A 25,750-nucleotide genomic window follows, 5' to 3' on the forward strand; every position below is an offset into this window, starting at 1 on the left:
CGCACGGTGTTGCAGGACGTGCAGTGCCGCTGCAGTGATTTGATGAGCTCTTCTTGTGCGGGTGACGTGGGCAGCTCGCAGGAAGGAGTCGGCCGTCCCTGGCGTTGCAATCTCAGCTTGCAAATCTGAAAAATCTGCAAATCTTGCAAAAATCAAATCTCTGAATCGGAGATGGCCCAATATCCAGATCTTTTCATAATATGATAGTCTACTAGTGTGCCAAATTTGGTGCTTTCCTCACAAAATGCACAATTGTTATGCTATATTTAGCTTAGCTGCCGGACTATTGTTCAGTAAGTCGGAGATAACTCACACTTGCTCTTCACAAAAGACATTGTGGGATTGTTAACCTCCATATAAACCTGGTACGGGCAGCTGGGTCCTCCTGCTTAACGTCCATCCAAAGGACAGCACACACATTGATGCTGCACCCTCCATGCGAAACACCGGGATGACAGATTATAACTGAATCAGGATTCGAACCCAGTACAGCATAGATAGCTCAGAGAGGCGTGTGTACACCGCACCTTTAAATTATCCTGTCAGCCTCTGAATGTGAATAATCCAACAAAATACATAATAATAATAATAATAATAATAATAATAATAATAATAATACAAACACCATCACTGCCACAAACCTCACTACTCTGTGCACTTGTACAGCAAACACTACAGGCAACCTCGGCACCACCAACTCCACGAGCAACCTCGACACCACCAACTCCACGAGCAACCTCAGCACCACCAACTCCACGAGCAACCTCGACACCACCAACTCCACGAGCAACCTCGACACCACCAACTCCACGAGCAACCTCGACACCACCAACTCCACGAGCAACCTCGACACCACCAACTCCACGAGCAACCTCAGCACCACCAACTCCACGAGCAACCTCGACACCACCAACTCCACGAGCAACCTCGACACCACCAACTCCACGAGCAACCTCGACACCACCAACTCCACGAGCAACCTCAATACCACCAACTCCACGAGCAACCTCGACACCACCAACTCCACGAGCAACCTCGACACCACCAACTCCACGAGCAACCTCAGCACCACCAACTCCACGAGCAACCTCGACACCACCAACTCCACGAGCAACCTCGACACCACCAACTCCACGAGCAACCTCGACACCACCAACTCCACGAGCAACCTCGACACCACCAACTCCATGAGCAACCTCAATACCACCAACTCCACGAGCAACCTCGACACCACCAACTCCACGAGCAACCTCGACACCACCAACTCCACGAGCAACCTCAGCACCACCAACTCCACGAGCAACCTCGACACCACCAACTCCACGAGCAACCTCGACACCACCAACTCCACGAGCAACCTCGACACCACCAACTCCACGAGCAACCTCGACACCACCAACTCCACGAGCAACCTCAATACCACCAACTCCACGAGCAACCTCGACACCACCAACTCCACGAGCAACCTCAATACCACCAACTCCACGAGCAACCTCAATACCACCAACTCCACGAGCAACCTCAATACCACCAACTCCACGAGCAACCTCAACACCACCAATTCCAACCTCAGGACTGCAAACACCATTACCAACACCACAGTGAGTACAGTAAATACCATCACTAACCTCACTACTCTGTAAAGGAAACACAACAACCAACCTCAGTACCGCCAACAGCCCAAACAACCTCAGTATAGCAAACAACACAACCACCACCACCACTAACCTCAGTACAGTAAACAACACAACCACCACCACTAACCTCAGCACAGTAAACAACACAACCACCACCACTAACCTCAGCACAGTAAACAACACAACCACCACCACTAACCTCAGTACAGTAAATAACACAACCACCACCACTAACCTCAGTACAGTAAACAACACAACCACCACCACCACTAACCTCAGTACAGTAAACAACACAACCACCACCACCACCACTAACCTCAGTACAGTAAACAACACCACCACCACCACCACCAACCTCAGTACAGTAAACACAACCACCACCACTAACCTCAGTACAGCAAACAACACAACCACCACCGCCACCAACCTCAATACAGCAAACAACACAACCACCACCACCACGAACCTCAGTACAGTAAATAATAACACCACCACTAACCTCAGTACAGTAAACAACACAATCACCATCATCAACCTCAGTACAGTAAACACCACCACCACCACTAACCTCAGTGCAGTAAACACCACCACCACTAAGCTCAGTACAGTAAACAACACAACGACCACCACGAACACCTTGCACTCTCCTTAACCAAAGAGCAAAATGACATGAAAGATCATAATAACGAAATAATTCTGATCCAAATAGCAATTACAGAAGACGAACCAAGTACAAGTACAGAAACGACATTACTAATTAGCACAATGTACAAATATATAATTATAATTACTGTCATACTTACAAATCGATTGATTTAAGCATAACCGATGTCATAGATGTTATCTAAACGGAATAATGTCGCATTTTGAGTAAACATGAAGTTTAAATCCTTCACTCACTCTCAGTCGAGTAACATAAGCACCAAAAACCACGATCTCTGTAACGAAAACGCAACGGACTCACTTATCTATTTATCTTACAAACCCACTTCAGCTTCACGTATGGTACAAATGCTCCTGGGGCGGAAAATACCGTGTACTTGGGGTAAGATTACACAACTTACTCAGCCTCGGGGGCAGAAAGATAATCGAAAACTGAATGGTTTGCTTGAGCGAGGTAATTTCCGAGAATGGGCGGAGACTACTCAAAGGTTTGTCATGGCCCCGCCCACTGCATTACCAGATTCTCCCGATTTGGTGACGTAGATAGAGAATATAACTTTATTTCCTGTTTCAACAAGTTTCACCCGAGATTAATATGTACGAGAAAAAATAACCACCAAGACAAAGGATTACAGCAATTAGTCAGAATCTTTGTTATAACAATGCTTATTATATAATTTATATTATCTCACAACAATACTATTAATTATTAGGCAGGATGAGGGGGAGGGGATTCAAAAGCCACGCCCAACGGTTGTAAAAACATGACGTCAATGATAGGAATTACGCAAATTGCAGATCCCCTCCCCCGGAATACTTTCACCCTCGACTTCGCCCCCAATGACATTATAACGACGAGCAACGGTACCCGCCCTACTAGTCCAGTCAATCTATGACCGAAAATATGCTAACCTCAAACAAATTGCAAAAGAATGTATTTTAGTTGTTTCAACATAAGAACTGTTTCCTACATGACATATAAAAAGTCTAGAAACATTCAGCTTGGGGAACATTTTCAAAATTAGGTTTTCCTTGACCCACCCTGTATGTGGTTTTTAACCGCCTTGATATGAAACAGTCCGATTGTTATCGAATTTGATTATACATCACTATGTTATCAGATTATCATTTCATCAGTTCCAACAGTTCCAACAGGTTCCATCAGTCTGTTACAGTTCATACCAACTGGACCTGACGGCATCAGCCCAGGGGTCCTAAAATCCTGTTCTTCCGCTCTTTCTCTCCCTCTCTCTGTTCTCTTCACCCTCGCTTTTGCTCAAGGTCATCTGCCATCTGCTTGGAAATCTGCCAACATCACCGCTTTGCACAAAAAAGGTGCAAAAACAGATCCCAGCAACTACAGACCAATCAGCCTTCTCCCAATTATCAGCAAAGTCATGGAATCCATCATTGCTTCAGATATGAAATCTTTCCTCTTCTCCAATGGCTTGATCTCTGATCATCAATTTGGTTTCAGACCTGGATACTCTACTCTGGACATGCTGCTTCTGCTGTCTCAACAATGGATGGAGGTCCTCAATGCCAAACAGGAAATTAGAGCTGTCTCCCTTGACATATCACGTGCCTTCGATACGGTCTGGCACCCAGCTCTGCTCACCAAACTCTCCTCTTTTGGTATCCATGGAAATCTCCACGCATGGCTGGCGGACTTCCTCTCTAGTCGTAGTCAACGTGTGGCCCTGAATGGGTTTCTCTCATCTCCTCTTCCTGTTCAGGCTGGAGTTCCCCAAGGCAGTGTTCTGGGCCCTGTGCTTTTTCTGGTCTTCATCAATGATCTCTCTGACTCTCTTGAAAATCCTCTCTATCTCTTTGCTGATGACTCTACTCTCTGTCGCTCCATTCTTCATCCCTCAGATCGGCAGTCTGCAGCCTCCTCACTCTTTGCAGACCTGGACAAAATCACAGACTGGGCATACAAGTGGAACATGTCTTTCAATCCTGACAAATCTCACACTCTTACGATGTCTCTCCGAAAAGACCGACTGGACAACCCTCCCATCCACTTTCTGAATAATCCTCTCCAAGAAGTTCTGTCACTCAAGCTTTTGGGTCTCACTATCTGCCATGATCTTTCCTGGGAAAACCACATTTCAAATCTGGCCTCCAAAGCCAGTCGCCGACTGGGCATCCTCCGTCGTGCGAAGTCCTTCCTTGGCACACCTGAGCTCCTCACCACATACAAGGCTTTCATCCGCAGCTCAATGGAATACTGCTCTCCCCTCTGGGCTGGTGCTCCTGCCTCACACCTAGCTCGTCTTCACGCTGTTGAAACCAAAGCATTCAGAATCATTGGAATCTCCCGCGATGAAGCTATCTCCAAGGGCCTTTCACTCACTCACCGCAGGCAGGTTGGTGGTCTTTCCGTCTTCTACCGACTCCTCTCTGGCCTTGCCCCCCCAGCTCTCTCTGGGCTCTGTCCCGCAAATATTCTTACAGGTCGCACAAGATCTGCCTGCAACCTCTTATGGTTAAACTGCCAAAATCAAGACTCTCTGCTCACCTTCACTCCTTCATTCCTCTTTTCTCCTGCCTCTGGAACAAACTCCCTCACTCTCTTCAATCCCACTCCACCCTCCAGGTCTTTAAAACAGCTGTTCACCACCATCTCTTATCTTCCCCCATCCAAAACATTGATCTTTTCTATCCCCGCTAACTTCACCCCAATTCCACTTTTTTGAAATACCAACTTCTGTCCTGGAAGTCCTTGGTGTCCTTGTGTTTGATACTTATGCCACCCCCCTGCCCCCAAGCCCTCTCCCTCCCACACATCTCTCTGCTCTTAAATGTTGTGTGCCCTCAAGTGTTTGTGTGCTTCCCATTCTCTTGTCTTCCGCTCCCTCTTTTTCTATATTTTGTTTGTCTGGTTGATTTGTTTGTGAAGTAAATGTCAGCTCTTTCACGAGCCTCGATTCAGTATACAAAATCTATTAAACAGCCTAATCTCATTTCAAATAAACTTCTTCATAATGTGGACTACCTTTTTCACTTTCCTCAGGCAAAATTGTCTTGGTGTCATTGTAATCTCTAGATTTTCTTGCTGGCGTGTCTTCTTTGTGCTGTTCACTTGTGTAGAATTCAGTGTCTGTAAACTGCTGCATGGCAATGTTGATGTCTGCACAAGCTGGTCTGGAGAGTAACCACTGTGCTCTCTGAGATTCTGACATTCCGTGTCCTCTAGTCAATGCACCTGTTGTTTTAATGCTTCTCATTAAAACCTGCTCTATTACAAGATCTGTAGATAAGCCATCCCAAAAACGATCACTTCTCCTGAGTACATGGTGTCCAGATTCAAAGCAGGTGTACACTTCAGGGTGATCTGCTTCTAGGTTTTGCATATTTTGCAAGTACACGTAAGCTGATTTCACATAGAAATTGTGTCCAGCAGCAGCAAAATACGGCAACATGTCTTGTACAGACTGAAGATGAAGATGCCAGTTCCCTGTACGTTCTGCTTTTATAAACTTGTGGAGTATGTCTATCATATCCATGTACTGAAGCCAAAGAGAAGGCGTGCGATGATGAATGAGTTCTACTTTTTCACACACAAGCTTTTCATTCATTTTCTCAACAACATTCTCCATACAGACTGACTCCGCAGTAACGTCTCCTTTCAGTCGACATTCATAGAGTTCAATACATTCTGACAAGACATTGTTGCTGGTTATCCTGGTAGGACCTTGAGCTGCTTCATCTTCAGAGACTATGAGTTGAGGAATATCTGCAATATCTGGTTCCCTAGGCGTAACATCAGAAACATCATGTTCATTTGAATCTCTGATGTCATTGGACATGTCGTCATGTTGATGCTCTTCAAACAAGGGTACTCTGAATGCCTTTGAAATCAGCATAGCATTAAGGGCCTTGTCAACCAAAAAGTGTACCCTGACAGCCCTTGATACAGACTTCCCAGTCATCATGTGTCCAACTGCATTTGAAGCATAAACAGTTTCAAGGAGTTCATTTAGACCCGAGGCACCCATAAGATGACCAATGGATCCAAGGAAACTCATTTCTATGTGGAAACCTCCAAGCCTTAGCACAACAGACTTCAGGTCACTTGTCACTGGTTCATTGTAGATGATCGTCAGTGCTTTCCAAAATAGTGGCTGGTCAAACGTGATAACTGCCTCTGATCCGTATCGCTTTGCTTCAGCACACACAAACCTCAGTGTTGAGCATATGCAGGTGGGATCACTGGGATTCATAGCAATCATTGGCAGCAAATGGATGGATGACTGTCCAGGGTGCGACCCTTGCTGTATCATCTGCATCATCCCTGACCACCCTGGCGTCGGCAGTCGAATATTCCAGGAGACTTTGGACAGGAGATCAAGTTTCCATGTGGAGTCCTTTGCTACTGGTAGATGTAACTCTTGATAGACAATTTCTGACATCATGTTCACCTGTGGTTTGAAGAAATGAATATCAATATTGCCAAGAGCAGTGAGATCATCAGTTGTTGCAGAGATTCTTGGAACTGGCCTCTGGTGTTTGGTTCCTGGTGTGACTCCTGCAATGATACCCATCCCATGGAAAGTGTTGTGACCATCCAGTGTACTGATGTTATGGTCAACATTATCTGCAATAAACGGTATAAAGTGACCAGGTGTGAAACCAGGAATGTCCATCCCTTGTGATGCAGCAGCACTGACTTCAAACTTTTAAACTTCTGAGTAGGAAGAGCAAAATCCAAGACCGTTGAGGGTATCGATCAAAAACTTGGATGCAAAGTGGTGATGGAGTTCTACCGCAAGTCCAATCTGCAGTGGCGAAACGAGAACTCGAGGTCGTGTGGCCCGGACAATAGCTTGTCCTGCTGATGCAATCTTCACATTTGGGTTTTTCTCGCTAAATAATGTTTTTAGCAGTAACTCTAATGTTTCAGGGACATAGGAAATGTTATCATTGACAGAAGAAAGGTCACATGGTGACGGATATGCACATTTTGATGTAGTCATGGATTTGATGTCACTTTTCATGAGTTTGGCTGCAGTTTCTATGAGACTCATCTTTCCTGAATTTGTATCCTGCTTTTGTGGACGCTGATAAAACCCCTGCAGAATAGAAGAAGCTGTATTTCTGAAGGTGACAACATTTGGTTTTCCATTTATTTCTGTGACGATGATAGAGTTTCTAAAATGTTCAAGCAGTTTCTTTTTCATGTACACAGCACTGTATGCATCATTTCCACTGAAATGACTCATTTGTTCCACAAGATCGCTTACTGTTGTTTGTTCATCATCATTCTCGGCCAGATACTCAACGACCTTGAGAAATGCTCAACTCTGATCAGAATTTACAGGTCTCCCATAGAACTGTTTACTGCTTTCGTATTGAACCTGGTGTGCCCGTGGGACATCTTTCCTCGTTCTGAAGTTGACATTACAAGACCGGTGATAAATGGCATCGATCCTGGGCAAACTCAACTCGGCCTCGAACTTTCTCCCCCCAATCATCAGCACGCTGTTTGCAAATAGCCTCAATGGTTTCTTGAAAGTCTTTGGTGCGAACTGGATAAACATCCAATCCCCTTTTCTTTCTTGAATGTTTTGCATATTTTCCACAAAATAAACCGTTTTCACTGAAAATAAAGTGTGGTTCAGTGGAGCGCAGTGTTCTTGAGTCAGTTGTTTTTGTTCCAATCTTAGCAATGTCATGTTTAATAACGTTGGGGTTGCAATATTTGCGACGACATTCTTGGTGCACCAAGTCACCTGGTGAGCTCTGTCGAGTGTCTCCGCGTTGACTGCTGGCCTGGTTAATACCTTGGCTGCCTTTTGTTCTGAGATGGACAGTTATATCACCATCTCTCGTTGTGTCTTTGCATATTATACACAATTCCATGTCAGGCAAACCTGTAAAAAAAAAAAGATAGAACAGAAATAATTCCACGTATATTTAGTTTGAATTTTAAAAAGGTTAAGATTAAATATCTTTATTCTTTCCTTTTTATTAAAGAAAACACATTAAATGGGGTAATCCCTAACACCAAAGGGAGAGAGGTGGGGTTGATAGAGGGAGAGAGGTGGGGCAGAGAGAGGGAGAGAGGTGGGGCAGAGAGAGGGAGACAGGTGGGGCAGAGAGAGGGAGAGAGGTGGGGTGGATAGAGGGAGAGAGGTGGGGGTGATAGAGGGAGAGAGGTGGGGCAGAGAGAGGGAGAGAGGTGGGGCAGAGAGAGGGAGAGAGGTGGGGCAGAGAGAGGGAGAGAGGTGGGGCAGAGAGAGGGAGAGAGGTGGGGCAGATAGAGGGAGAGAGGTGGGGCAGAGAGAGGGAGAGAGGTGGGGTTGATAGAGGGAGAGAGGTGGGGCAGATAGAGGGAGAGATGTGGGGCAGAGAGAGGGAGAGAGATGGGGCAGATAGAGGGAGAGAGGTGGGGCAGAGAGAGGGAGAGAGGTGGGGCAGATAGAGGGAGAGAGGTGGGGAAGAGAGAGGGAGAGAGGTGGGGCAGATAGAGGGAGAGAGGTGGGGCAGATAGAGGGAGAGAGGTGGGGCAGAGAGAGGGAGAGAGGTGGGGTTGATAGAGGGAGAGAGGTGGGGTTGATAGAGGGAGAGAGGTGGAGTTGATAGAGGGAGAGAGGTGGGGCAGAGAGAGGGAGAGAGGTGGGGCAGAGAGAGAGAGGGAGACAGGTGGGGTTGATAGAGGGAGAGAGGTGGGGTTGATAGAGGGAGAGAGGTGGGGCAGTGAGAGGGAGAGAGGTGGGGCAGAGAGAGAGGGAGAGAGGTGGGGCAGAGAGAGGGAGAGAGGTGGGGTTGATAGAGGGAGAGAGGCGGGGCAGAGAGAGGGAGAGAGGTGGGGTTGATAAAGGGAGAGAGGTGGGGTTGATAGAGGGAGAGAGGTGGGGCAGAGAGAGGGAGAGAGGTGGGGCAGAGAGAGGGAGAGAGGTGGGGTTGATAGAGGGAGAGAGGTGGGGTTAATAGAGGGAGAGAGGTGGGGTTGATAGAGGGAGAGAGGTGGGGTTGATAGAGGGAGAGAGGTGGGGTTGGTAGAGGGAGAGAGGTGGGTCAGAGAGAGGGAGAGAGGTGGGGCAGATAGAGGGAGAGAGGTGGGGCAGAAAGACGGAGAGAGGTGGGGCAGAAAGAGGGAGAGAGGTGGGGTTAATAGAGGGAGAGAGGTGGGGTTAATAGAGGGAGAGAGGTGGGGTTGATAGAGGGAGAGAGGTGGGGTTGATAGAGGGAGAGAGGTGGGGTTGATAGAGGGAGAGAGGTGGGGTTGATCGAGGGAGAGAGGTGGGGTTGATAGAGGGAGAGAGGTGGGGTTGATAGAGGGAGAGAGGTGGGGCAGAGAGAGGGAGAGAGGTGGGGCAGATAGAGGGAGAGAGGTGGGGCAGAGAGAGGCAGAGAGGAAAGTTCCAAACAAGCAACATACTTATCACATCAACAAATACACATTGTGACGAGTACGACCTTCCATAGATTTTTTATTTTGTTAGACTGACGTTCATAAATTGATCCATTTCGCATGAATTTGATATATTCATGATCATTGTTATGCCACAAAGTATTTAAAATGTTGCATTAGCCGCCGTGTACGTGTGTGTGCGTGTGTGTATATGTGTATGGGTGTATATATGTGTGTGTGTGTGTGTGTGTGTGTGTGTGTGTGTGTGTGTGTGTGTGTGTGTGTGTGTGTGTGTGTAAACATGGGCCGGTGTGTGTGTAAAGTGTGAGTAGGTATTGGACAGGAAAATGCAGAGATATATATTTTTAAATCGCGCCATGATGATAAACGAAAATACACCGCCTAAAATAACAGTCGACATATATTTAAAATTCGCTTTTTCTTTTCCGTTAAGATATATTACTTTTACTTTTGATGACAGTCGTCACAAAACGACATATATTTCTTCGTTTTTATTTCATTCAACATTATTAGCCGGGTTCAGGAAATTACCGAGAGATATTTCTTCGTTTTTTTATTGATTAGTTATATTTGCGCATACACTTTAAATAGGTTTATTTGAAATCTTTAATTTTCACAATGTAATTTATTTGTCATTTGATGATGACGAGACACTTCCTCTTGTCGATCGTGACAATTCATGCGTTGCGTGGAAACTTCCATTTCCAAAATGAATGCGACAGTCGATGAAGAACGCAGACTTGAACAGGATGCAGCAAGAAAACGAATGAGAACGAGTCCGTCGAGCGAACGTTGAGTGAAAAGGGCGAACGAGTCCGTCGTCGAACGTCAATGCAGACTCGCACAGGATGCAGCAAGAAAACGAATGAGACAGGAGAACGAGACAGTTGAGGAACGTGAACACAGACTCGCACAGGACAGGATGCTGCTGCAACAACGATGAGGAGGGAGAACAAGACAGTCGACGAACGTGAACACAGACTCGCACAGGATGCTGCTGCAACAACGATGAGGAGGGAGAACAAGACAGTCGACGAACGTGAACACAGACTCGCACAGGATGCTGCTGCAACAACGATGAAGAGGGAGAACGAGACAGTCGAGGAATGTGAACACAGACTCGCACAGGATGCTACTGCAACAACGATGAGGAGGGAGAACGAGACAGTCGAGGAACGTGAACACAGACTCGCACAGGATGCTGCTGCAACAATGATGAGGAGGGAGAACGAGACCCTCGAGGAACGTGAACACAGACTCGCACAGGATGCTGCTGCAACAACGATGAGGAGGGAGAACGAGACCCTCGAGGAACGTGAACACAGACTCGCACAGGATGCTGCTGCAACAACGATGAGGAGGGAGAACGAGACCGTCGATGAACGTGAACACAGACTCGCACAGGATGCTGCTGCAACAACGATGAGGAGGGAGAATGAGACAGTCGAGGAACATGAACACAGACTCGCACAGGATGCTGCTGCAACAACGATGAGGAGGGAGAATGAGACAGTCGAGGAACATGAACACAGACTCGCACAGGATGTTGCTGCAACAACGATGAGGAGGGAGAACGAGACAGTCGAGGAACGTGAACACAGACTCGCACAGGATGCTGCTGCAACAACGATGAGGAGGGAGAACGAGACAGTCGAGGAACGTGAACACAGACTCGCACAGGATGCTGCTGCAACAACGATGAGGAGGGAGAACGAGACAGTCGAGGAACGTGAACACAGACTCGCACAGGATGCTGCTGCAACAACGATGAGGTGCGAGAACGAGACCGTCGATGAACGCCAACACAGACTCGCACGGCATGCTGAGCAACAAAGACGTTGGAGTGCTCAGCAAACATATACAACCGCAGCCATAATGAATCCGGCCGAAGTTTCCGATAATATTGTTCAAGAGCATAATTGCGGTCCAATGACGTCACCATGTGTACTGTTCTGCACACCATTTCACAAATGAATCAACAGGACAAGGGGATGGATTTACACTGTGTTGTTCCAAGGGAAAAGTTAAATTGCCTCACTATTTGCCGTACCTGCGCGACTGCAACAACCTTATCAGGGTGACGATGGAAAATGTCGCAACTTCCGAGACAATATCCGGAATTACAATTCGGCATTAGCTTTTGCAGCAATGGGTGCTCAGATCTCATCTCCTCCAGGAAATGGACCGTACTGTTTCAAAATCCACGGTCAAATTTACCATCGCTGTGGTCCATTACATCCATCACATGTACATGAACAAGCACAATTTGCACAATTATTTATTTTGGATACAGCTCAAGCTACAAAGGAACGTATGAATCGACCTGAGAATCACAGATGTTTGCAAGAATTGATAGCAGAACTGCACAACATACTATCTGACGTTAATCCTTATGTCACATGTTACAAGACTATGTTCGAGCGTGAACAGGAAGAAATCAGGAAAGCTGTCCTTGAAGATCGCCTCCCTTCTACCTTGGAAATGCATTTTCGTCGACTGTGTTTTCTAAGACTTAGTTTTCTAAGACTAAAGCGCAGTGACGTCATCACGTCTCCGGCACGAGTGTCGAAGGTCGTTCGAAGAAGAAGAGTTCGGAGCTGGACACGACGACGCAGAGCAGACGCCATTTGGGGGAGCTGAGAGGATTCAGTCGTGATAAGAGTGCACTGGACACTTTTTCCCTCTCGGTCTTTCCTGCCTTTGTTCCCTCCATCTTCCCTGTGATTGTGTTGGCGGGAGGAAATTCGAGGCGACGACGTGTTTGTTGGTGGTTGCCTCGCTTCGCCGTTTCTTCAACCTCGGTTACCTGTGCGAGGGTGAGTCTGAGTGAGTATACCAAGACAAGAACAAGAACTAGAAGGAGGTATGTACGGTGCGAGTCATATAATATATTGTTTAGTTATCGTCGAATGAGGAATTTGGGGTCGGGATGCGTGGTCGGCCTTGGTGGCTTGGTCTTGACTAGATGCTAGGCCGCGCCACATTTAGTCGAATAAACTGGTCTTAAAATATTTTTTGATGGTTCTTATGCTTATCATTAGATGCATAACATTCGTAGCGAGGTGTGGATATATGGATTGACATTGGATGGCATGGGATTTGGGATTTAGGAACTCCGGAGTTTTTTCATTACATTAGGAATATATGCGATTTGTTTTGGGGGGCCCTTAGAGCTAACGGAGGCTCGGATTTTAATTCTGATTCCGGATTTCGCAGTCGCTAGTACGTCTTAACACTCAACAGAAACTGGCCCCGCGAAATTTCCAGGATTTTCGGTAAAATTACTTCAGGGTAAATTTACATAGGAAAACCCCATGTTAAATTTTCGTCGCCGAAGGACTTTATTTTTTGCGAAATTCATCCTGACTTCGCCTCTAGGAGGATACAGGGGTATCTGTGGATAACGGGAACCTTTATTTGGCGAAAATCGGACTGGTATTGACCGAGTTATTCAAAATATTAACTTATATAAAATTGCCGTTTAAGCCTGTAAACGCAGTGACGTCACCACGTTCCGCGGCACGACTTTGGATTCTCAAGAGGTTTATATATATATATATATATTTTTTTTGTATACTGAATCGAGGCTCGTGAAAGAGCTAACATTTACTTCACAAACAAATCGACCAGACAAACAAAATACACAAAAAGAGGGAGCGGAAGACAAGATGGGGAGAAAAGGGGAAGCACACAAACACAACATCCGAGAGCAGGGAGATGTGTGGAAGGGAGAGGGCCCTGGGGGAGGAGGCATGGGAAGGGGGTGGGGGAGGGAGAAGTATAAAGCACAAGGACACCAAGGACTTCCAGGACAGAAGTTGGTATTTCAAAAAGGGGAATTTGGGTGAAATTAGCGGGGGTAGAAAAGATCAAGGTTTTGGATGGGGGAAGATAAGAGATGGTGGTGAACAGCTGTTTTAAAGACTTGGAGGGTGGAGTGGGATTGAAGAGAGTGAGGGAGTTTGTTCCAGAGGCGGGAGAAAAGAGGAATGAAGGAGTGAAGGTGAGCAGAGAGTCTTGATTTTGGCAGTTTAACCAAAAGAGGGTTGCAGGCAGATCTTGTGCGACCTGTAGGAATATTTGCGGGACAGAGCCCAGAGAGAGCTGGGGGGGCAAGGCCAGAGAGGAGTCGGTAGAAGACGGAAAGACCACCAACCTGCCTGCGGTGAGTGAGTGAGAGGCCCTTGGAGTTAGCTTCATCGCGGGAGATTCCAATGATTCTGAATGCTTTGGTTTCAACAGCGCAAAGGCGAGCAAGGTGTGAGGCAGGAGCACCAGCCCAGAGGGGAGAGCAGTATTCCATTGAGCTGCGGATGAAAGCCTTGTATGTGGTGAGGAGCTCAGGTGTGCCAAGGAAGGACTTCGCACGACGGAGGATGCCCAGTCGGCGACTGGCTTTGGAGGCCAGATTTGAAATGTGGTTTTTCCAGGAAAGATCATGGCAGATAGTGAGACCCAAAAGCTTGAGTGACAGAACTTCTTGGAGAGGATTATTCAGAAAGTGGATGGGAGGGTTGTCCAGTCGGTCTTTTCGGAGAGACATCGTAAGAGTGTGAGATTTGTCAGGATTGAAAGACATGTTCCACTTGTTTGCCCAGTCTGTGATTTTGTCAAGGTCTGCAGAGAGTGAGGAGGCAGCAGACTGCCGATCTGAGGGATGAAGAATGGAGTGACAGAGAGTAGAGTCGTCAGCAAAGAGATAGAGAGGATTTTCAAGAGAGTCAGAGAGATCATTGATGAAGACCAGAAAAAGCACAGGGCCCAGAACACTGCCTTGGGGAACTCCAGCCTGAACAGGAAGAGGAGATGAGAGAAACCCATTCAGGGCCACACGTTGACTACGACTAGAGAGGAAGTCCGCCAGCCATGCGTGGAGATTTCCATGGATACCAAAAGAGGAGAGTTTGGTTAGCAGAGCGGGGTGCCAGACCCTATCGAAGGCACGTGATATGTCGAGGGAGACAGCTCTAATTTTCTGTTTGGCATTGAGGACCTCCATCCATTGTTGAGACAGCAGAAGCAGCATGTCCAGAGTAGAGTGACCTGGTCTGAAACCAAATTGATGATCAGAGATCAAGCCATTGGAGAAGAGGAAAGATTTCATATCCGAAGCAATGATGGATTCCATGACTTTGCTGATAATTGGGAGAAGGCTGATTGGTCTGTCGTTGCTCGGATCTGTTTTTGCAACTTTTTTGTGCAAAGCGGTGATGTTGGCTGATTTCCAAGCAGATGGCAGTTGACCTTGAGCAAAAGAGAGGGTGAAGAGAACAGAGAGAGGGAGAGAAAGAGCAGAAGAACAAGATTTTGGGACCCGTGGGCTGATGCCGTCAGGTCCTGTTGCAGAATCAGAGTCGAGGGTTGACAGAAACTTTTCCACCTTGCCAGGAGGAAAGGACACCGAGTCCAGGAGCAGCTGGGTACGGTGGGTACAGAGAGGGATAGGTTTGGGACAAGATTTAGAGGCAAACACAGAGTTGAGGCATTCAGCTTTTTCATGTGTGGAGTCAGCTGTGTAGCCATTTGAGGTAAGGGAGGGGATGGAGGGGGAACAAACACCAGAAACAGATTTGACCAGACGCCACCAGGATTTGGAAGAGGGAGACAGATAAGAGAGTTCGGTCTTGAGAACGGAGAGATATTGTTTCCTGGCTCTCCTGAGGGTGGACACACACTTGTTTTGGGCTTTGTGAAAGGAATTGAGATTTCCTTTCGTTGGATTTGCTTTCTAGGAGACGAAGGCAAGTTGTTTCTGGGCAACAGCCTCACCACAAGAATCCGTGTACCATGGACGGGAGGAAGTGTATGACTTCTGAAGAGGGTATACCTTCTGAGCCAGCACCTCCATGTAGCTGGAAGGGTATACCTTCTGAGCCAGCACCTCCATGTAGCTGCCACACTGGTTAATGACCCTCTCAGACAACTACATTTTTGATGAACCCACTCAGCGCACATTGTACATTGAATGGAGTTCACTCCAACACCCTTCCTGCCCACAGCACATGGCCACTTCCCAGTTCTTTCCACCTCACCACATGCTTTACCACTTGCCATCACCTTCGTCTTTCCTATATGCACCTTCAGACCTTTTGTCTCCATACATTCCTTCCACTTGTTCATCTTTTCCTTCAGTCCATCCATACTTTCCGCAATCAACACCAGATCATCTGCATACAACAACTCCCACGGTAAACCCTCCTTTACGGTCTGAGCCAGGACCTCCATCACAGCTGCAAATAGTAGTGGACTTAGTACCGACTCCTGATGCACTCCCACCTTCACCTCAAACTCACCACTGTTGCCGTCCTTCGTCCTTACAGTTGTGCGCGCTCTTTTGTACATTGCCATCACAACTCTGATCAACCATTCCTCCACTTCTAACTTCCTCAATGCCCAATGCCCATGTCAATACTTCGCGTGGAACCCTATCGAATGCTTTCACCAGATCAACAAACCCAATAAACAACTTTTTCCTCTTCTCCATGTATTTCTCCTGCAACTGCCTCACAATAAAGAGCGCGTCTGTCGTTCCTCTTCCTGGCATAAATCCAAACTGCATTTTGTCGATCTTCACCTTCTTCCTTATCCTCCTCTCCAACACCCTTTCCAATACCTTCATTCCATGCTCCAATAACTTTATCGCTCGGTACGAGCCACACTCCAGAGGGTCACCTTTCCCCTTGTATAGAGGGACGAGGGTACTCAGTTCCCAATCCACTGGAATGCGACCTTCTTTCACCACCAGATTACAGATCTCTGCCATTCTCTTCACACCCCAACTTCCTGCTGTCTTCAACATATCTCCCACAACTCCCGTCGGCCCTCCCGCTTTTCTACTTTTCATTGCTTTTATCGCTTCCTCAACTTCCTTCTCAGTTATCTTCTCTGCCGGTCCTAAAACTGGGTTACTCTCTATGTTGCCATCCCATTCATTCTCTGTATTCAACAGCATTTCCATATATCTTTTCCATCTTCCTTTAATTCCATCTGGGTCCACAACGATTTGTCCCACTTCATCCTTCAAGCAACTCACCCCCATCACATCACACCTCTCTTTCGCTATCTGCTTTGGAAATCCTGAATACCGCTCTCTGACCCTCTTCCGAATCCAAGCGTTCTCCAAACATTTTCCTACATGTCTCCTGCGCCTTTGCTACCTCTTTCTTTGCAGCCTTCTTGGCTGCCTTATAACTTTCATGCTCTGCTTTTTCTGCTCCTGTACCCTTCGCCTTCTGCCACTCCTTGAACTTCTTCCTCTTCTCGCCCAGCCTCTTTCCAACTTCATCATCCCACCACCATGTTTCCGAGTGTAGTCAGGTTCACTATGTTTTTTCGTTCAAAATAATGGTAGAATTGCAAACCTATACATTTTTGGAAACGTTATTACATGGAAAATCTGAAAATCAATGTTTACATTTGCCAATTCCGACCAATTCGATTCGACCAATTCGACCAATTCGACCAATCGACCAATTCCATTCGACCAATTTGACCATTCGACCAATCGTTTCGATCGACCATTCGACCAATTCGATCGATTCGATTCGATTCGATTCATCGAATTCGATTCGATCGACCATTCGACCAATTCGATTTGCCAATCAATTTGACCGACCTTTGCTTGTGTGGAACGGACTGTGAAAACGATGCGGACTATATTGTCGGATACGACACACAGGACAGTGATGACGAACTCTAAATGGCATATTCTGTAATCGTGTATGTTTGATGCCATTGACTGCCTGTGTATATTTTGTCATTGACTGCCTGTGTAGATGTGAAGTTATACTGACTGCATGTGTACATATGATTTTGCTGACTGCCTGTGTATGTTTGGTGATATGAATTATTGTGACACATTTTGATGTTATTAACTGCCTGTACAAAATGATAACATGTATTTGATCATGCAACTTATCGCGAATATAAAGACAGTATTTTGCAATTCAAAACCTTTGATTCGTGTCTTACCATTCCCCATAGCACTAATTTGATACTTTCATTGGATTCCTTGTCCCTGAAAATATAGGTTTAGTATATTTTAAAAAGTTATTAGGGTAATTAGAGGCAGAAATAGAACAAAATATGTATTTTACAGTGGCCATTTTGAAAATCCAAAATGGCCGTCATACAGGTATCTCTCCAAATGTAAACATTGATTTTTAGTTTCCTTATGCTATAACCTTTCCAAAAATGTATAGGTTTGCTAATCTACCATGATTTTGAACGAAATATAATTTATTGACATAGTGAACCTGACTAGTGCCTCGGTGGTCCTTTTGTCCATCCACATACCTCACCAACGGCTCCCAACAGACTATCTTTCATTGACATCCAACCACGTTCAAGCTCAACCACATCATCCTCTACCCGACTCAGCCTCTCTTTTAATGCCTCCCTTACTGTCACCTCTTTCAACCTCCACACCTTCATTCTCTTCCACAATCCTATTGGGGATATTGGTAAAGGTGGGCGCGATTCGGAAAATTTTAAGTCCGCTTACCGCTTATCCGCTCCGCCAGCCCGTGTAGTCCGATTCGCTTATCCGCTTCAGCGGCCGAAAATCTTAGTCCGCTTACCGGTTATCCGCTTATCCGCTTCGATTCGATTTTTTAAAAGCGCTTCGACGTTTTTAAAGCGATTTTTGACGTTTCTAAAGGGAATTTAATGCTTTTTAAGCCTAAATAGCCATTTCTAACTACTACAAAGACAAACAAAGCTTTTAAGATCAAAAATATACATTTTTATTTAAATAAAATTTATTCAAAATTTATTGAAATAAAGTTTTCCACTCGACTCGACTCTACTCTACAGTTAATTTAAATATAATTTTAATATATGCAAGTTACATTAAAGAAAAATCAATTTGCCCGTCCTTTCTTTGACAAGAGAGTCTACTAGTAGTCTGTTGACTAGTCCTCGTCTTCCTCCTCCACCTCGTGGGCCTTCTTGAGGATTTGGAGGTTGCCCTTCATGAAGACGAGGGCCTCGAAGTTCGGTGCAGCCAGGGCCGACCTCTTAGGCCTGAGGATGTCCGACCCGTAGCTGAACACGCGCTCGACCGAGGCAGAGCTCGGGAGCGGCGTGTTATGCCTGAGAAATAGAGTTACCCAAGCATCACGGAACTCGAGCGGGAAGAGATTGGGCGAGAGCCCCGGGTTCCCCCTCAGCGGCTTCCTCGACCAGTTGTTGACCTCTTCCCTGATCTTCTCCTCGAGGTTCTCCTCCTGCTGCCCCTCCTCCATGGCGAACAGGTAGTCCGTACTGCTCGAGCCGGGCTGGGGTCCCTGCTGGGGGGCAGGGTCCAGGTGCTCGTCAGGCAGGACGAGGGCGAGCAGGTCCCTGATGAGCTTGTCCCTCACCAGGTCGCAGATGGCGTCGTTGTTCTGCCTCCTGCAGATGGCCCTGACCGTGGCGAGCTTGTGCTGGGGGTGCAGCGCCGTGGCCATCAAAAGGTCCATGTCCACGAAGAGGTGGCTGAACCTGAAGTAAAAGAAAAGTTATAAAACAAATGTCAAATAATTTCAGATTTTTAAATTGAAAAATTAAATGTCATTCAACTGATTTTAATTCATTTCAAATGAATCATTAGACCGGCAAGGATTTTTTAATCATTTAATAATAATATAATATAAGAAGAAAGAAGCACTTATTAATTTTCAACTCGTTGCGATAAAATATAATAATAATATAAGAACTAACCTGCCGTCAAAGCCCTTTGTTCCCTTCCTGGCGCAGGACGGCTGCTGGAGGAGGCTGGCCACCAGGTTCTGGGCGTGGACGATGCTGCCGTCGATGGACAGCGCCTCCAGGGAGTCCTTGAGCACCTGGAGGTGGGGGAGAAGGCACCCCATGTAGGCCTTCTCCTCGCCCTGGAGTACGTCTAGGCAGGCGGCGAGGGGGGCGGTCACCTTGACGTACTCCGACCAGATCTGCACGTCGTCCTCCGTGATGTGCGGCAGGGGGTGGGGGTGCTGCCGCTGACAGATCTGGTTCAGGTTGTTCCTCTTGTCCATGTCAAGCACCTCGGTCAGCAGGCACTTGTAGGCGTCGTGGCTAGAGTTCCACCTGGTGACGCCGGGGGTCACAAGCTTCTTGCCCAGGGCCGTCTTAATGTCATTGGCGGTCACTGTCTTCCTGTTCTGGGCGTTCCACAGGCCCTGGGCCTTGGCGGCCGGCTTGGTGAAGGCCGGCCTGGGCTGGGTGCTCCAGCCGGGCACCTTCTCGACGTCCCTGGAGGCCAGCAGGTTCACTGTGTGTGCCGCACAGCGGCGATGCTTGGGGACGTGCACCACCTCTTCCTGCTGGTCCACCTCCTCCAGGGCGTCCACCACAAGGATGGTGTTGGTCTGCACCACCTCTGGGTCCACCTCCACCACCTCTAGCTGCTCGTCATCGCGCCCGAGGGCCCCGTAGTGATTCAAGGCGCTGATGTAGTTGGCGCCGTTGTCAGTGGTGGTGCTGACAACCTGAAAAGCAAAATACTGTTTTAAAACAAAGTTTATTTTCATTTTTCACTTACAGTTAATATTAAAAGTTTTAAAACTTAAAATGAATTGTTTTAGCAAAATATAATGTGTATTAGGTGACGTATTACTGTAATACGTCACTTAATACACATTATATTTTGCTAAAACAATTCATTTAAGTTGCCTGAATAATCTAATTAATCTTGACTATTATATTTAAACACTGTCATAAAAAACGCATACTTTTATTGTTAATTGTAATCTATTGAAAATAAATTTTGTAAACAATTTTAAATTCTAAAACTACAGAGTTTACCCACCTTTCTTTTGATGCCGAAGTCATCGTGCAGCTCGGAGATCGCCTCTGCCAGGTACTGGCCCGTCTGGCTGACGGTGATCTCCTTGATCCCGAGGACGGCGGACTGCCTCTCGAAGGTGACCCTCTCCAGCCAGGTCACCGTCATCCCCAGGAAGGCCCTGTTGCTTGCCGACCAGCTGTCGGCCGTGGTGGCGACGAACTCCTGTTTGGCGAGGAGGTCCGTCAGGTCGGCCTTGGCCTGGTCCCCCATCGCCCTGATGTCCCGAGTGAGCTTCCGCCGGGAGGGGACCTTGAACTGTGGGCAGGCGTACGCCCACAGGGCCCTGTTGTGCTCGTTGTCTGTCTCCGAGGCGGGCTTCATGCAGCCAATGAAGGACCTGAATTATATATTATATCAATTTATTATAAATTGATATAATGAATGAAAACTCTTAACAATTTATATGTCTCATATAAATTATTTATATGAGACATATAAATTGTTGAAAGATATTTTTGAACAGTCAAAAAAACTTTAACATTGAATTTATAATTATTAACGTGCCTCCGATTGAATCCGATAAATTCCGATTAAATCGGAATAGAACGGACCGATTTATTCCGAAGTTATTAATATATTCTTACTTTAAGTTGACAAATGAAAATGAGTTTAATTAAAATATAAAATTACCTACCTATAGTAAAGGTCGAGACACTTCTTCTGGCTGAACTTCTCCTTGAAGGTCTCCTCGATGCTGGCCTGCCTCCTGGCGCCGGCCATGTCCTGGAAGGACTTGTGGCGGCTGCGTCTGCTGCCGCCGTCGAGGGCCGCCTTGAGGTCGTTGTGCTGGGCATCGTGGTACCTCTGGTAGTGCACCTTCAAGTTTGAACTTGATCCGGGCTGGGCTTTGAGTGTCTTTGAGCACTTGGTGCACGTGGCCTTGCTGTCCACGACCTTGAAGAAGGGGGCGATGTGCCTCCACTTCTGGCTGAGGCTGGAATCGTCTGTGTCCATTGTCACGTTGATCTCAGCCGACTCGATTGAGTCCAGCGACATCCTGCTCTCGCTGCGCATGAGCTGAGGGGTCAGGGCGCAGATCTCCTGACTGTCCTCCACGTCCCCCATCATGTTGACCGCCGGGTTGTGGATGTCGCTGTGCTGGGACTGCTGGTTTGCGTCGCTCGTGTGCCTGTCCCTGGCACTGCCGCTGGGCTGGAGAGTCAGAAATCTCTCCATCTTGACGTTATTGCCGCTCTAGCGTCCAATAAAATATTCAGTTTTCACTTATTATTCACTTAAATAAATATTCACAATTCTAGAGTAACGGCTCAGGCTAACAGCTGATTTGGCGAATCGCGATGCGCTTTAATTTTTCGGTAGTCCGCTTACGCTTATCCGCTTCGGTTTCCGGGGGTTGTTCCGATTCGCTTATCCGCTTCGAAAACGTTAGTCCGCTGCAGCGGATAAGCGGATAAGCGGACTTTCGAAGCGGACCGCCCACCTTTGGATATTGGTGACCGTGCCGTCCTGGTCGCTCACGCTTTCTTTGTACAAGCGGACGTCACAACTCTCTCCAGAGTTTCTCAAAGAACCTCGACCACTCAATCTGCAGGTGTCCCAGCAGACTGAGCGGCAGCCCACCAGCACCAGAACTTGACAAGTCCCTGAGACTGAGTGGCAGCAGCACAAACAAGAAATAAAAAGGAAAACTAAGCAGACAAGATGGGGAAATAAAAAAAACGCACTAAGCAAACACAACAGCATTCGAAGACACCAGCACATGCCAAACCCTCTCGAGTTCAACATGGCGGCTGCTTAGCTCATGAGCGTGCCACAGTCTGAAACCTTGGCCTCGTGTTAGGTGTGCTTATTGTACAGCGCTCCTTTCCTATTCCACTTCCAGATGCTGCTTGAGGTCATTACTGGGCACTGAAGGGGGACCGGCGATGACGTGCGCTGAAAGGGAGTACTCAGTTTTAAATCTGTTTGTTTATTTTCTTTCTTATTTGTTTATTTGTTTGTCCCGGTGATATCTCAGACATCGTTTGAGCTAGGAAGCTGAAATTTGCCCACAATAGTGAGCATGTGCTTTGGCAAAAACAGTATTTTTGATTTATTGATTAATCAATTAATCGATGAATTACTTTATTACTAGCCGAAACCCGTGGAACATCCACGGAAGGGAGGATGTGGTGTATGGATAGAGTGTACCATTATGGATGGCATAGGGGATTTGCTTGTCCGAGTAAGAGTTAGGAAGAAAGAAGAGAATGAAGAGTGCATATATGAACAACGATCGCCGACACCGGCACAAATGCATGCTCTGGATTGTCCACTCAGTGGACGGCTTGCTTTCGCCTTCGCCTGTCCAATCAGCAGACGGCTTGCTTCGCCTTCGCCCGGCAGACGCCAATACGATGGCGTCGTAAGATGGCGTCGTATCGGCAGTTAATCGGATGCTTTTGGGCCCCAACGTCGGCTAATTCAGATTTTTCGAGTATGGCTGTACGTGATAAAACAAAGAGCGCGGTTCGTAGATCGTAAATCCATTAGTGCCGTGGGTATCGGGTCACTGGGTGCGGCATAAAAGGGATAACAAAGTCGAGTCCTTACGCTATTATTATATAGACTAGCCGAAACCCGTGGAACATCCACGGAAGGGAGGATGTGGTGTATGGATAGAGTGTACCATTATGGATGGCATAGGGGATTTGCTTGTCCGAGTAAGAGTTAGGAAGAAAGATGAGAATGAAGAGTGCGTATATGAACAACGATCGCCGACACCGGCACAAATGCATGCTCTGGATTGTCCACTCAGTGGACTAGTATAGGCTCTGGGGGGTTGCTTGTGTACATCTCTCTTCTATGGCAAAACTTTTGATTTTCCTGTTCTATATGTTGAGACCCTTGGAAAAAATCTGGGTAACACTCCCAGATCAAGTACGTTTTTTCTGCACACCCCAATACGTGATTATGACTTGAGGCCAATTAGCCGAAATAGCAAAATTCAGTTTTCATGGAATAATTCAAGAGTAGGCAGCTTTAGATTCAAATGTAACATTTATTTATCATGTTTAGACATAACTAACACATTTTTAGCATGGTTCAATACTATAAACTGTCTTTGTTAGGAAAAAACACGTCATTTAGCTTCTTTTTCTCCAAAAATCACTTTCAGTTTGAAAGGCGCTCAAAATCCGATCACCTCTCATACACCCAATTATGTAGATAAAGCAACCAAAATTTGTCAGAAGCTTCCTTATGAAGCCCTTTAATAATTCCATGCATCATATTTATGATTCATTATATTGTATAGTGACAGTGGGGTCAAATGTTAACAAAGGTTACCCCTACCCCAAAAAGCGGTATAAACCAAAATTGGTTAAATTGGTCTAACTTTAGAAGTAAGTGTGATATTCGGCTGATTTTGGTGTCTATACATGGGTTTTTGATAGCAAGCTATTCATTGGAACCATAATCAACCCCTTTTGAATATACCTAATTTGCATAATTTCAAAATGGCCGCCAAACACCTCCTGGCAATGATGTTGACTAAATTTCGCTCAAAATTCAGCTTAAGCAAAACTATTACACTTACATAGCTTAAGGATTCATGAATTAAAATCATAACATGTCCACAAACCCAATATAACTGTCATAACAAGGAAGCGCGTGCTGTCAATTACCACCATTTACCACCCGTGCAACTTCAATACATGTACTCTTTATCAAGCGACAGGATTCTTGCAGGCATCAGGGGAAGCCTTTTTGCAATGACAAAAATTTACACATTTGACTATGGCGGTCCTGCAGGGGCATGTTGACCTGGCACACTTAGTGCATGAACAGACAACTGTCCAATGTGATTCTAGAGTTTTCCACGTTGTCTCAGGTATCAGCTGTTCCTTGTCATGCGTATAACCACAATCCTCTGGCTTAAGTGCGATCACATTTTCAGAATCTTGATGAAGCTCCAAAGCATGCATGATATTGTAGGCATTGAAAAAGCTACGCTTCATATGTGGCAGGAGACCTTGGCTGGTTGGTGGCAGGTTGTGATGAGAACTCCCTTTGACATGATGGAAGATCTCCGCACGCAAGTTCGAAAATTTCTTCGCATCGCTTTTTGGTTTCAGTACTTTGACCAAGTAGGATTCTGCATTCTTGATCAAAGGCTGAGAAAGGGTCGGCAACCCTCCAAAGTGCTTCAATAACTTTTCTGGCTCGGCATTCAAGGCGGCTTTCTTGGTCCCAACTTTGCTAGTGATATCACATCCTGTAAGACTGTGTACGGCAGGAAGAACAGCACAGAGTTGACATCCGATGCGCTCGAACAAGGTATGAAGGGGCACATACCGAGTGCTATCTCCAACTCCAGCTCGTACCCACAGCTCCTCTAGGTCATGTTGGAGAAAGACAGGCATGTGGTGGAGCAAGGCAACAACTACATCAGTATCATTGGAGATGACAACACATATTTTGTGTCCTTCTTTGAGCGCGTCCAAAACATGAAGGAGTATGCGAAGATCCGCCTCTTCAAATGTGGATTGAAGGTGTACCAGTGCGCTCTCATCTCCGTTGTGCATTTTCATACATTTCCAATCCTCGTTCTCTCTGGTCACCTGTCCGAGTACAGTTGGGTACTGACCGGTATTTGCAATATTTGAACGAACATGGCTGTAGATCAGTTTTTCAAGGAGAAGTTTGTTGTTGTTGGAAGGCCAGAATGTGTTCATATCCTTAGGTAGTGGTGTTGATGGCTCTATTGAAATATATTCGATGGGTAGAGTGTCACTTCGCCTTTTCCTCTTGCTGTCCTTCACTGATGGGTCATCAGAATACATGTCAAAGACATAGTCAGTCTGCCCAAACCGATGATATATGGCCGAAAATGACATGAAATTTGATTAGAAGGTCATTGAATTTGGAGAGTTTCGTAACATTAACCTTTTGGATTGTGGCCATGATGTCAACTACAAATGATGCGTCTTTCCGATGACTATATGTAAATTCTTCCGGTTTTAGGTGCGTCTCCAACTCCTTCAGTAGCTGGCTCTTTGCTGGTTTAGTCATCATTCCTGCATCATCAAACAACACTGGGGAGGGAACAACATCGTACTTTAAGAGATCATCGGTGGTGAGGCCACGCTCCCGAGCTATTTCTATGTTTCTCTCAGCGATGTTCATCTCCTTCACTGTCGTCTTGGTAGTCTTCTGTGGCTTCTTTCGAAGAGTTTTCATCGTCTTCAAGTTTGTGCGGTGAATGGTACTGCTTATTTGTTCAGTCTTGGTGACAAACCT

At 46.4% G+C, this 25,750-nt stretch overlaps 2 protein-coding genes across 12 annotated transcripts in view; both read right to left on the reverse strand.

Annotated features, from left to right (window-relative positions):
• Positions 1-25,750, reverse strand: part of LOC137429600 (signal transducer and activator of transcription 1-alpha/beta) — a 107,894-nt gene that overhangs the window by 76,582 nt on the left and 5,562 nt on the right. For 5 of the 11 annotated variants that reach the window (XM_078779608.1, XM_078779607.1, XM_068119640.2 and 2 more), the window contains one exon: positions 8,036-8,176. In XM_078779608.1, the coding sequence (XP_078635734.1) occupies positions 8,036-8,176 (141 nt within the window). Of the gene's footprint in view, positions 1-2,440; positions 2,645-8,035; positions 8,177-25,750 lie in introns of those variants that run through there. The other 6 variants (XM_078779611.1, XM_068119641.2, XM_078779614.1 and 3 more) reach the window with 4 other exon arrangements.
• LOC137429598 (uncharacterized) lies at positions 18,402-21,838 on the reverse strand. Its single transcript, XM_068119634.2, has 4 exons — positions 21,144-21,838; positions 20,471-20,846; positions 19,384-20,150; positions 18,402-19,164 (listed from the first exon to the last, which is right to left on the reverse strand). The coding sequence occupies exons 1-4, from the start codon at positions 21,683-21,685 to the stop codon at positions 18,594-18,596; spliced, it is 2,256 nt and encodes a 751-aa protein (XP_067975735.2). The 5' UTR covers positions 21,686-21,838; the 3' UTR covers positions 18,402-18,593.

The sequence above is a fragment of the Myxine glutinosa genome, chromosome 6 (genome assembly GCF_964187855.1).
Source record: "Myxine glutinosa chromosome 6, kmMyxGlut1.1, whole genome shotgun sequence".
NCBI lineage: Eukaryota > Metazoa > Chordata > Myxini > Myxiniformes > Myxinidae > Myxine > Myxine glutinosa.